This window comes from Notolepis coatsorum, assembly GCF_963971535.1.
Source record: "Notolepis coatsorum genome assembly, chromosome: 18".
In the NCBI taxonomy this organism is placed as follows: domain Eukaryota; kingdom Metazoa; phylum Chordata; class Actinopteri; order Aulopiformes; family Paralepididae; genus Notolepis; species Notolepis coatsorum.
Window position 1 is genome coordinate 37,844,522 of NC_140182.1, and position 10,933 is coordinate 37,855,454.

At 43.1% G+C, this 10,933-nt stretch overlaps 1 protein-coding gene across 1 annotated transcript in view; it reads right to left on the reverse strand.

The window, feature by feature from the left end:
- Positions 1 to 9,947, reverse strand: part of cecr2 (CECR2 histone acetyl-lysine reader) — a gene marked incomplete at its 5' end in the record, with an annotated part of 141,413 nt that extends 131,466 nt beyond the window's left edge. The window contains one exon of the mRNA XM_084335160.1: positions 9,828 to 9,947. Coding sequence (XP_084191286.1) covers positions 9,828 to 9,947 — 120 coding nt within the window. The remainder of the gene's footprint in view (positions 1 to 9,827) is intronic.
- Between the last annotated feature and the right edge of the window lie 986 nt (positions 9,948 to 10,933).

Here is a 10,933-nt window from a genome sequence, read left to right on the forward strand (position 1 = left end):
CGCCTTTCGATCGTCACCCTACTCGGGTTACAAGACCCAACATCTGACGAGCGTCATTTGACAAGCCATTCGGACAAGTGACCATGTCTGGTTTGGTCACCTCTGATCGAAAATGATTGACCACCTTTGTAGCCAATGAAATTCTGGATCCAAGGGTATCCAACGTGAGGGGTGATTGCAACGAGAAAGACAAAGAAGAAGCTGGACAAGTTCTTTGTTTTAACTAGCGTGTCGGAATAAATGGCAGCAGACGCCCATTTTGGATAATCATGCAGAATTATTGCCAGTACACACATTACAAAAACCTTAGTAAAACACTAATTTTCCGTGGGATTATCAACTTTGTACCTGTACTAGATAAGACTTCAGGCTCTGGAACAGTTATGTTTTCCAGCTCCTACCTCTCAGCTGGAACTCAAAAACAGGCATTTACTGACAGGCAGAAATGTGAGTAAACAAAACTTTTACTTCAGTGTGTTCAAACCTCTGTAACTCTATTTCATTAGCACTCAAGAGTGATTCTTCCTGTTATGGATGAAAGTTCAGAATGTTTCCTTTCAGGAGAGACCAGACCAGACTCATGCATGTGCTATAAGTATAAAGTATAATAAATAGCAAATGACTTTGGGTATGCAATAGTCAGGTGTGTTGTGGAAAACTAGCCAAATTTTTTTGCCTGATGCATAAGAGGTTAATAAACTAGGGATGCCCCGATCGATCGGCCACCGATCGTTATCGGCCGATAATCAGTATAAATATGCGATCGGGGAATTCCGATAATTAGTCATATTCGCCGATCGCGGAAACTGATCAAGTGGATATCTCACTCGCTTGTCTCAGACGCTCAGGACCTGCAAACTGCTCCTCCTCCCTAGCCCCGCCCGTACCCGTGTAGAGTTTGTAAACACAGAGGAGGCGGACCTCCTCTGCTGAGTCTAGATAGTGCATTCGACCTGAGCTAACGTTAGCTACCTAGCTATCGTTACTGTTTAAACAAAATTACCCAGTCAACTATTCACTTTTAGTAGGCATTGTCTAACGGTATTTAACCGGCTAGCTACTGATAGCTCCGGATATCAACAAATGCCCCAGAAGTCTAGTGGTCCATGTTGATATCTCCGTTAGCTTGCGTTAGCTGACGTTAGTTCACCGTTCAAAACGAAATGTCCGATTGAACTAAATAGTTGTCTTAACGTCATCTAGCCGGCTAGCAGTAGCTACAGATAGCTCCTGATATCAATGTCTTATATCAATGTCTTATAACATCTAGTCGGCCAGCTACCGATAGCTCCTGACATCAACAAACGCTCCACAAAGTCTAGTAGAGACGTGTATGCTACCTGTTAGCTCACGTTAGCGCAAGTTAGTTCACCGTTCAAAACGAAATGTCCCATTGAACTAAATAATTCACTGAGGCGTTGTATTAACGTTATATATCCGGCTAGCAGTAGCTACAGATAGCTCCTGATATCAATGTCTTATAACACTGATTCGATGCGTATTCGAGCTGAGGGCTTGCTGAGCACAGTTAAGTAACGTTATGCCAATAGGGTCCAGGTGCAGCGCCGGAGAATCCTGGCCGTAGCTCTGCTCGAGGCTACTCGAGTATAGGTCCAGGTGCAGCTCCGGAGAATCCTGGCCGTAGTTGGAGGCTACTAGAGTACACACAGACAGTGGAGCTTGTTGCGTGGTGGCGATGTCTCGCAGATAATACAAGTACAAGTCTAATTATATTTTATTATTAAAAGAAAAAAAAAAATTATATAAAATAATTTTTAATTTCTTTTTAATCAAAAACGATCGGTATCGGATCGGTATCGGCCGATATGGCTCACGACGATCGGTGATCGGTATCGGTGGCAAAAAACGTGATCGGGGCATCCCTATAATAAACTTTTAAAGCATGGCCCCTATTAACACTGTTATTGGATTCAACAGCAGGCTTGCATCCTCTGTGCCAATATTGGCAGAGACTAAGGCTCGTCTCCTCCCTCCCAGCCAGAGCAGCTGATGCCATGGAGGTATGCTTCCCTGGGCCCTTTCTCCAGCTCCTCTGCCAGCCCTGACACCAGAGGACAACACCAGAATAGAAGATTAACAAGGGGGCATGAATGTGACAGGCCCAGTTGGCTGAGGCAGTCAGCAGCCACAGTGTTGACCCGCCTTGCTGTCCATCAGGGCCGGGTGACAGAGCAGAGCAGAAAGCACATGACAGGAGGGCTGACAGGGCCATAATATAGGCTATATATTCATTTAAATTCAAAATCGTCTGATCTCGCCCGATTTCCATCACCAGCTCTTTATAATACAGCGACATTGAGCAATTTAGATGTATTATTATTGGATTAAATAAAATAAAAATAATATAGATATATAATTGACAACAGCATTGGAAAAAAATACATACAGTACAACTCTGCAAGTCTGATTCCAATGAAACATTTTTCTATTGTTGTTTTGGCTCTGTACCCCAGTACACTGGATTTGAAATGAAACAATGCCTATGGGGTTAAAGTGCAGACTTTCAGCTTTAATTTGACAGTGTTTACATTCAGGTTAACTGTTTAGGAATTGTAGCTCTTTTTGTACATTGTGCCTCCATTTTAGGGGACCAAAAGTAATTGTACAAATTAACATAAACTTAAAAGTAATCATATTTAATATTTAGTTGCAAATCCTTAGGGCTGTCTTAAATACTTCGAAGCTTCGTTCGATGGCACAAGCTTCGAACATTAAAAAAAAATCGAAGTAAAAAAAAAAAAAAAAAAGATAAATCTTTTTTTCAAAAAACATTTTTTTCAATTTTTTTTTTACTTCGATTTGTGTGTCTGTGTGTGTGTGTGCGTGTGTGTGTGCGTGCGTGCGTGCGTGCGTGCGTGCGTGTGAGAACTACCCATCCCAGTTAGGACAGCCAAATCCCGTCCAATCTTTCGCCGTCGACTAAAGACTCACTTCTTCAACAATTATCTGAAATTATTAAAAAAAAAAAAAAAAAAAAAAAAAAAAAAAAACTAACCGTGACTAACCTTACTGTCATGCACTTTTCCTAATAAACTAACCTACACTGTAACACGCAACACCTTGATAAACATTGTTACTCAGCTGATAGAGTTGTACCCTTCTTGCTGTCTTGTCGTACAGAACTTGTAAGTCGCTTTAGATAAAAGCATCAGCTAAATGACTAAATGTAAATGTGTGTGTGTGTGTGTGTTAAGGCTGAGCCCGAACGTTCGTTCGTTACGCTGACATTCGGACTTTAATTAATAGGTTTGAACGTTCGGTGAAAAAAAAAAAAAAAGGATGCGCACGGGGTTGAGGTGATGTGAATGCGAGGCGCTCGCCTCAACCAGTATGGTCTGCCGGGCTGCAGCGGGATACTATTTCTCAACCAGAGCTCTATTTTGATTGACAGGCGATTCTGCCAATTACGTCACACCGCTTGCACCCGCCTCTGCTGTTACCACCAATCGGCAAGCCTCAACAGACTTACCGTAGCTACCGGGGAGCCGTAGTTAGCTCCCCGCCGAGGAAGTAATCGGTAACAAGGTTTCCGTAGGTGAACCTGCAGAAGGATCATTAATGAATACCAGCCTTTTTCGGCCACGGAGCGCGAGCTTCATGGCGGGAGGTGGTTGCGTTGGAAACAACAGCAGGCGCACGGTGGACAGACCCGTCCACCGTCTACCTCGGAACGGTGGTAGGGCGGACGGGCGGCAGGCGTGTTGGGAGCCCGGCCGTTCCGAGGTAGACGGTGGACGGGTCTGTTGAGCCGAGGCGTGCGCCTCTCCTCCCGGCTCCCCTCCCGTCGTCCAAGAGTGAATACCTGTTATTGAACGTGTAACACTAACGTTAATGCCACAAAACTAATGCATTTGTTTATCTAGCCCCTTACGTGACTGCAAGGGCTATTGTTTATCATACTTTGATTCAGTAGCTTGTTTATTTTCTTCTGAGTGCTTTGTTTAATTACATGTTTACATGAACAGCCACCACTGTAAACAACATGTTTTTCACCAATAGACTATGCAATGCCGCCCTCCGTAGGATCTATAGACTATAATAATACAATAAAAAAAAAATTATTAAAAAACAAATTTATAAAAAAAAATTAAAAAACGAACGTTCGAACGTTCGTTCGATAAACCCTGGCGAACGTTCGAACCCTAAAAACAGGGTTCGGGCTCAGCCTTAGTGTGTGTGTGTGTGTGTGTGTGTGTGTGTGTGTGTGTGCGTGCGACAATGGGGATGCTGCCAGCTCCGGGGCCAGGCCAAATGCGGAGGCGGATTCGTAAACCAGTTTGGGGACCACTGGTTTAAATCCTTCTCCTTCCACGATATTGACATGCCTCTTGTCTTGAGCGATGAATGCAACGACAGCATCGGTTCTGACTCACTTTCTGTTGTCTATAACAGGCTTCATCAGCATAGAGTCAAGTGTTTTTCTGTTGTCTGTAACAGGCTTCATCATCATAGATAGAGTGAAGTGTTTTTCTGTTGTCTGTAACAGGCTTTATCAGCATAGAGTCAAGTGTTTTTCTGTTGTCTGTAACAGGCTTCATCATCATAGATAGAGTGAAGTGTTTTTCTGTTGTCTGCAACAGGCTTCATAGTCAAGTGTTTTTCTGTTGTCTGTAACAGGCTTCATCATCATAGTCAAGTGTTTTTCTGTTGTCTGTAACAGGCTTCATCATCATAGTCCAAGTGTTTTTCTGTCGTCTATAACAGGCTTCATCATCATAGTCAAGTGTTTTTCTGTGGTCTGTAACAGGCTTCATCATCATAGTCAAGTGTTTTTCTGTTGTCTATAACAGGCTTTATCATCATAGAGTCAAGTGTTTTTCTGTTGTCTGTAACAGGCTTTATCATCATAGTCAAGTGTTTTTCTGTCGTCTGCAACAGGCTTTAGATAGAGTAAAGTGTTTTTTGTGAGACGCCGGTGGTTGATGTGGATAAAACATAAGTCTTACATGCACCTAATAAAAGAAGGATGTGGACTTTCATGCGTTTAATTTATTGTGCTTTTATTAAGCCTTGAAATACTTTTAATTTAATTATTTTCACAAGCAACCAATTTCACTTTGATTAGGCCTGTATAAAGAGACTATTTCACTTTGATTAGGCCTGTATAAAGAAACTATTTCACTTTGATTAGGCCTGTATAAAGAGACTATTTCACTTTGATTAGGCCTGTATAAAGAGACTATTTCACTTTGATTAGGCCTGTATAAAGAGACTATTTCACTTTGATTAGGCCTGTATAAAGAGGCTATTTTGTTTGACTATGAGTCCATTTATTTTGTGGATTAGCTAAAACAAAAGATTTCACTGGACTCAAAACATATAGACTGCAATGTTCTTTTGCATGGTAACATGATGGTAGGCCATAGAATACGGTACAGACAGACTACCTCCCTCCCTACGCTACAGGACAGCAGCTCAACCTCTAGGCTCACAGGAAAGGGCCTGACAGAACACCGTGAAATGTTGACACTGAGCACCAGGCTTGACTGAAATCACCTGCCACTCCCCACTCCATCAGAGCCAATGACGGCTACTTCCTGCACACACACCCACTAGCACCCCCCTACTCCGCCAACGACCCATAGGTAACCCAACCTACACACTGAGAGGTAGGGTTGCAGAGAGAGAGCTAACCGTCATCGTACGAGCGCGTAAACACAGCGCCGGCACAGTTGGAGAGACGAGTGAGATAGATGTTCTGCAGATTGAAAATCTTACTCAAGTAATCAAAGCTGTCAAACTTTCATCGACTTGCCGTGACTAGTAGCGCCCGAAAAGTCAAATTTGTAATAACAAACCTAGCCCGTCAATTCTGATCACGCTTCGAGACACCTGCACGTCACAAGGTAAAGGGTGGACCAGTCAGACCAAAACACTACACTACTGACAGTGCACAGGCCAGCGTGTGTCATACCTCCTGGAATGTACCAGAACCCAAAACAAACACGCCCGCCTGACAAGACAGTTCCCTCTTGAGAGTCCACTCAGCCTCCAGGACAAGAACCCCCCTGAGGAACATCTCTCCACACTGCAGCTGAGAGAGGAACCTGTAGACCCATTTACAAACCACAAGAGTTTGAATTCCTAGGGTAGAATTGTGGGACTAGCATTGATGGCAAGGTCCACCACATCAATAATGTTAACAAAATACAGAACTGATCATAATTAGATTACAATTGCACTTCTCAAAAGCTTCGAGAGTTCAGTCTTTTGTGGCTTGACCTTCCTAATCAAATCAACATTGGCTTTGAGAACTTCAACACAGCTTTCACATGAATCTACTTGTTAGTGGGAATGTGGGATATATATTTCACACCAAATTTCAGATTCGTCAACGCTAAAATTGGGCATATCATGGCATTAAGAGTCAGATGGGCTCTCTACAAATCCCTGTTGTTCATTCTAGGGCTGCAACGATTAGTCGACATAATCGACGACACGGCATTTGAGTGTCGATGTGTCGTATAAAAACAGAGAGCCGGTAACGTTCATTCAAAACTGCGCAAATGTTCATTTGTAACTGCAATGCACTACAGGGAGTGCTGGGGGCAGTATACTTTCCATTTTCGACTAATCGAAAAAATAATCAACAGATTAGTCGACTACCAAAATAATGGTTAGTCTTGCAGCCCTAGCTTCATTCACTCAGACATGGTTGTTTGAGCACCGTCCAGGCAAGGCCACATCAAAGACACAAGATCCTATTAGAACTGGATTTGTGAGCTATTTACTGAGCGGGCCACCTGCTTTTTTTTAGCACAGCCGTTTAGGAGCATCCCTCAAGGAACTAAAAACAGAAAAAACACTTCAAGGAACAGCAAGAATCATCTTCTAAGCTCCCTTTTCCCACTGAGCAGCCAGTCATCAAACACGTTGGCTCAATGTTGGTTAAAACAGACAATGTGGGTTGTACTTTTAATTTGAACTGAAAGCAATACAGTTCATCTCAAGCCAACAACGGATAAGAGACACATTACCAGGGTTCAGAAATAGATGCTTTGACATTGCCAACCGCCCGTGACTCGTCACAATGTTTCAAGACCACGCGTAAAGCAAACCAATGTGATTAAAGTGTGATTCAAGCATGATTCAAGCGTGACACACCATAGCTTTCATCATCACCCCACACCCCAATAGCCTAATAGCATGGCAGTACATTTCTTAGTAATGGCTAAGAACAGGAACAGGATGAATCTGCATTTTGTTATGATGCCCCCAACTCATGGAAACCTTGATCTACAACCTTTGTCAATCAAGTTATGTGTTTTAATTGATTTGTTATCCTTGCTTGTTTTGCCTCTTCTTGTTGTCTTATTCTAGTGATTCTATATGCTGTGTTAGTGTGTTTGCCTCTTCTTGTTGTCTTATTGCTGTGTGATTTGATGTGCTTTTTCTTTTGCTTATTTCTGTAAGTTTAAATAAAGGGTTTAAATTAAATAAAAACAGTGTTGTTATTACACACCTCAGTGATATAGCACACCAAGGTGAAATTAAGTTAGAACATGATCTATCAATTAGAATGTACTCAATTCTAGTGTTACAGTGAAACACGCCCGATGTATGGTTTCACAAGATGAAAAACTGTTACAAACACATTTTCTGACATTCCTGACATTATGCAGAGTCTCACAGAACCCCAACCTTACTCTATGGGCGCCTGTTTTTGAACCCATTATGGAAAATCATTACTGTAACTACAACAACAAATAGCCGCAAGAGTTATGACCTTGAATATCAAGAGCCCGCCTGATTGAGATGTCAGCGCATCAGAGGACTCTATCCATCTCAATAGGACGTTCCTCGAAATCCAGCCATAGTGAATGGATGCGGCACATGTGATCTGTGCTTAGTGATGCGCTTAAAGATGGATAAATCATTCGCTCTCGGCGGCTGCGGGACGCGCCCCGCGTAAAACGAAACAGTGCAAAGCCATGCCTGCTCTGGAGAAACGGGACATTCATAAAAATAAAAAATAAACACAAAAATATAATCAAGAGCGCTTTGGTCGACCTGGCGGTACGAGTGAATCTTTGTGTACCCGAACATTAAAAACAGCGTGTTACATCATTTGCGTTAATCGCAACCCTCTGTGGGGCGAGATGTAACAGTATACGGTGAGACCTTCAACTTTTCGTGTAAACCGGGGGGCAGAGCGATCCCCATCTGCTTCGCCCCTCATCTAACAACAAAGCGGTGCCTACGTGTGTTCCTCTCCCGAGGGGGGTGGGGGTGGGTGACTGATGGAGGCTGTTGATGCGTGATGTTGACCTTACCCATTTGTCTTAAGTGCAATCATTCTTCGATGGATTAAACAATCTCAGGAGGAGTGTAACCCAATATACCCCGGCGAGATAAGCGCAGCACGCAACTGTACTCGAATACAAACGTTTATTACCAATAAGGGGAAGCGGCCGGTCAAGTTACATTATGTAATCGCGGTGTATAATACATCTCAACGATTGTGTTGTACGGCAAAGAAGCGCGCTCATGTGCCTGACCCCCCGTGGATTGTGCGCCAGGGTTTATCGATAAAAAAATAAGCGTTTAAAACAGTTTCCCGGAATACAACGAGCAGGGGCAGCTCGAGGAAACAATGCCTGAAAAGCATCGGCGTCCTATGGCGACCCGAGCCAGATGGCTCCCAACAGCAACACAATACACCCCAACCTCAAGCCATCAACTTTACTTTATTTGATAGAAAACACACAAGTATTCTACTACAATGACTCGAACACGAGGGCTACCAACTTATAATTCGGTTAATGATTTATAGCGCGTGTTAAATAATGAATAGACAGTGAACCGCAGCAAAACAGTAGTTAAAGCTCGATATTCTCCCCTATATTGCAGAGTTTAAAATCTTGATCGCCAACATTTGTCAATCAAGTTGTGCGTGTTTGAATTTATTCGCAATCCTTGCTTTTTGCCATGTAAATTAATGTTGTCCCTTTGTTATGATTTTACATGCTGTGTGATTGTTTATGCTTTTTTGTGCGTATTCTGTATGTACAGTACACTCGACATGAATTATGAATTGAAAATGGGGGACCCTGATGTAAACAAGACGAAAGTATTTCTCTGGTCTGCATCCCCTTAACAATTGTGTGTATTGAGCTGTACTGTATTGTACCCATTCTGCAATCTGTTAAATAAAGTTTTCATTCATTCATTATCATGACTGTGGGTGGGGGACAACACCTCAGTTGCATTTAGAGTTTAAATTAAGGTTTCAAATGAAACATTTATGAAATTATTGTGTTTGACGTTAAAAGATTGATCGTGATGCTTATGGTCAGAATAACTTTGTCCCGATCAGCGGTCTTGCTCGCTGTGGGAAAGTGAAGTGTAGTTGTGTGTGTTTGGCCAGAGACACAGTCAGGTCTCAGATGAAAACAAACAGAGTCGCACATGGTTGCGTGTTGCTACTAAATAAAGCAGCCCGTCATTAACGGGGAGGATTCGGACACTGCCCCCCAACCAACACCAGCTATCTCGTTACGTGGTTGTGTGAACATATCAGCTTTTCTTGTTGAGCGCTTCACCTCTTGAGGATGATTATGAGCTAATAACGCAGCTAGCTGGTCAGCAGCTCCCCGGCTAACAGGAGCGCAGTAACGTTGGTAACGTGAACCCCACGAGAAGTTCCGAGCTAACCGCTAACCACAAGGCGAACGTTAGTCGTGTAAACTGAGGCGAGCAAACCGCACATCGATGTAGCCAACGGAGAAAATAAAGAAGACATAAAGTACTTTTAATGTACACACGAAAGGCGTTATTGTGTGTATATCCCCCCACGTCCTATTTACCTGTATCTCAAAGTCTGGAAGGTTGAACGCCGTCCTGAACAGCGAACAGAAGTGCGCTATGGCGGGGACTTCCCACCAACACTGGATCTCTTCCACAGAAACTGTACATCCCCGGGACATCTTCGGGCTGGAAAATGTGTCCCCTTTTGATTCTCACATTAGAAATAAGTTTTCCTCGACGCTTTTTTTGGACAAAGTCTCCGTGAAGTCCCAACTACAAAGATGACAAAAGTCGCTGTTGACGTTTCGTCGTCCGGCCAGTTGCCATTGCGACCCGCGCGGAGCTCCAATCTGTTTCAATCCCACTCACACCGGAGCAGAGCAGATGGGGGAGGCGGGCGAGACCAAGTCGAGCCGGAGAGAGGGGTGCTCGCTTACTCCACGACGCGTGTAAAAGTATACGGTGGGGAAAGGTGCCCGTGTGGTCCCCGCTCGCCGGTGTTTTACATGATAAATGTATTTTATGTATCATAAAACTCACGTTATTAAATGGTATTTGCAATTACGCGCGGTGGTCTGTGCTTATATACCGCGAGGATCGTCGGTCATTGGCACCACCACCCCGGTTTGATAGTCCCGTCGTCGTTTAAAGGGAATGCTCGTGAGTTGTGAATGGGTAGTGCGCTCCGAGTCCTAATTACTAGTTTTAATGAAACAGGTAGCAACCAAAGTGGTGCGAGTTGTTGTACAAACTTCATTATCAGTGGTTGCACGCTGTTTGATTTGGCATACGTTTACATTTGCGATGTAGGCTAATTTGTCTATTTACAATGTGTGCATGCACACTCCAGTGGGCTAATAATAAGTAAGAAGATTTATGTTCCATTAGATACATCTGATTAGCACAATTACCCACTAGTACTCATTTATATATGTTTTTATATTCTGTTTAATCACCTGTACATTGCATATTACTATTGCACTTTACTGTTACATTTGCACTGGTTGGATGCCAAACTTATTTTCGTTGTACTCTACTTGTTGTGCTGTATGATGACAATACATTTTATTTTTCAGCCTTTCAGCAAAATCCCGATGGTCATCGTGGCCGAGAGAGCATGGTTGGTGAGGCAGAATTTGTTTTGTAAACATTGGAAGCGGAGTCG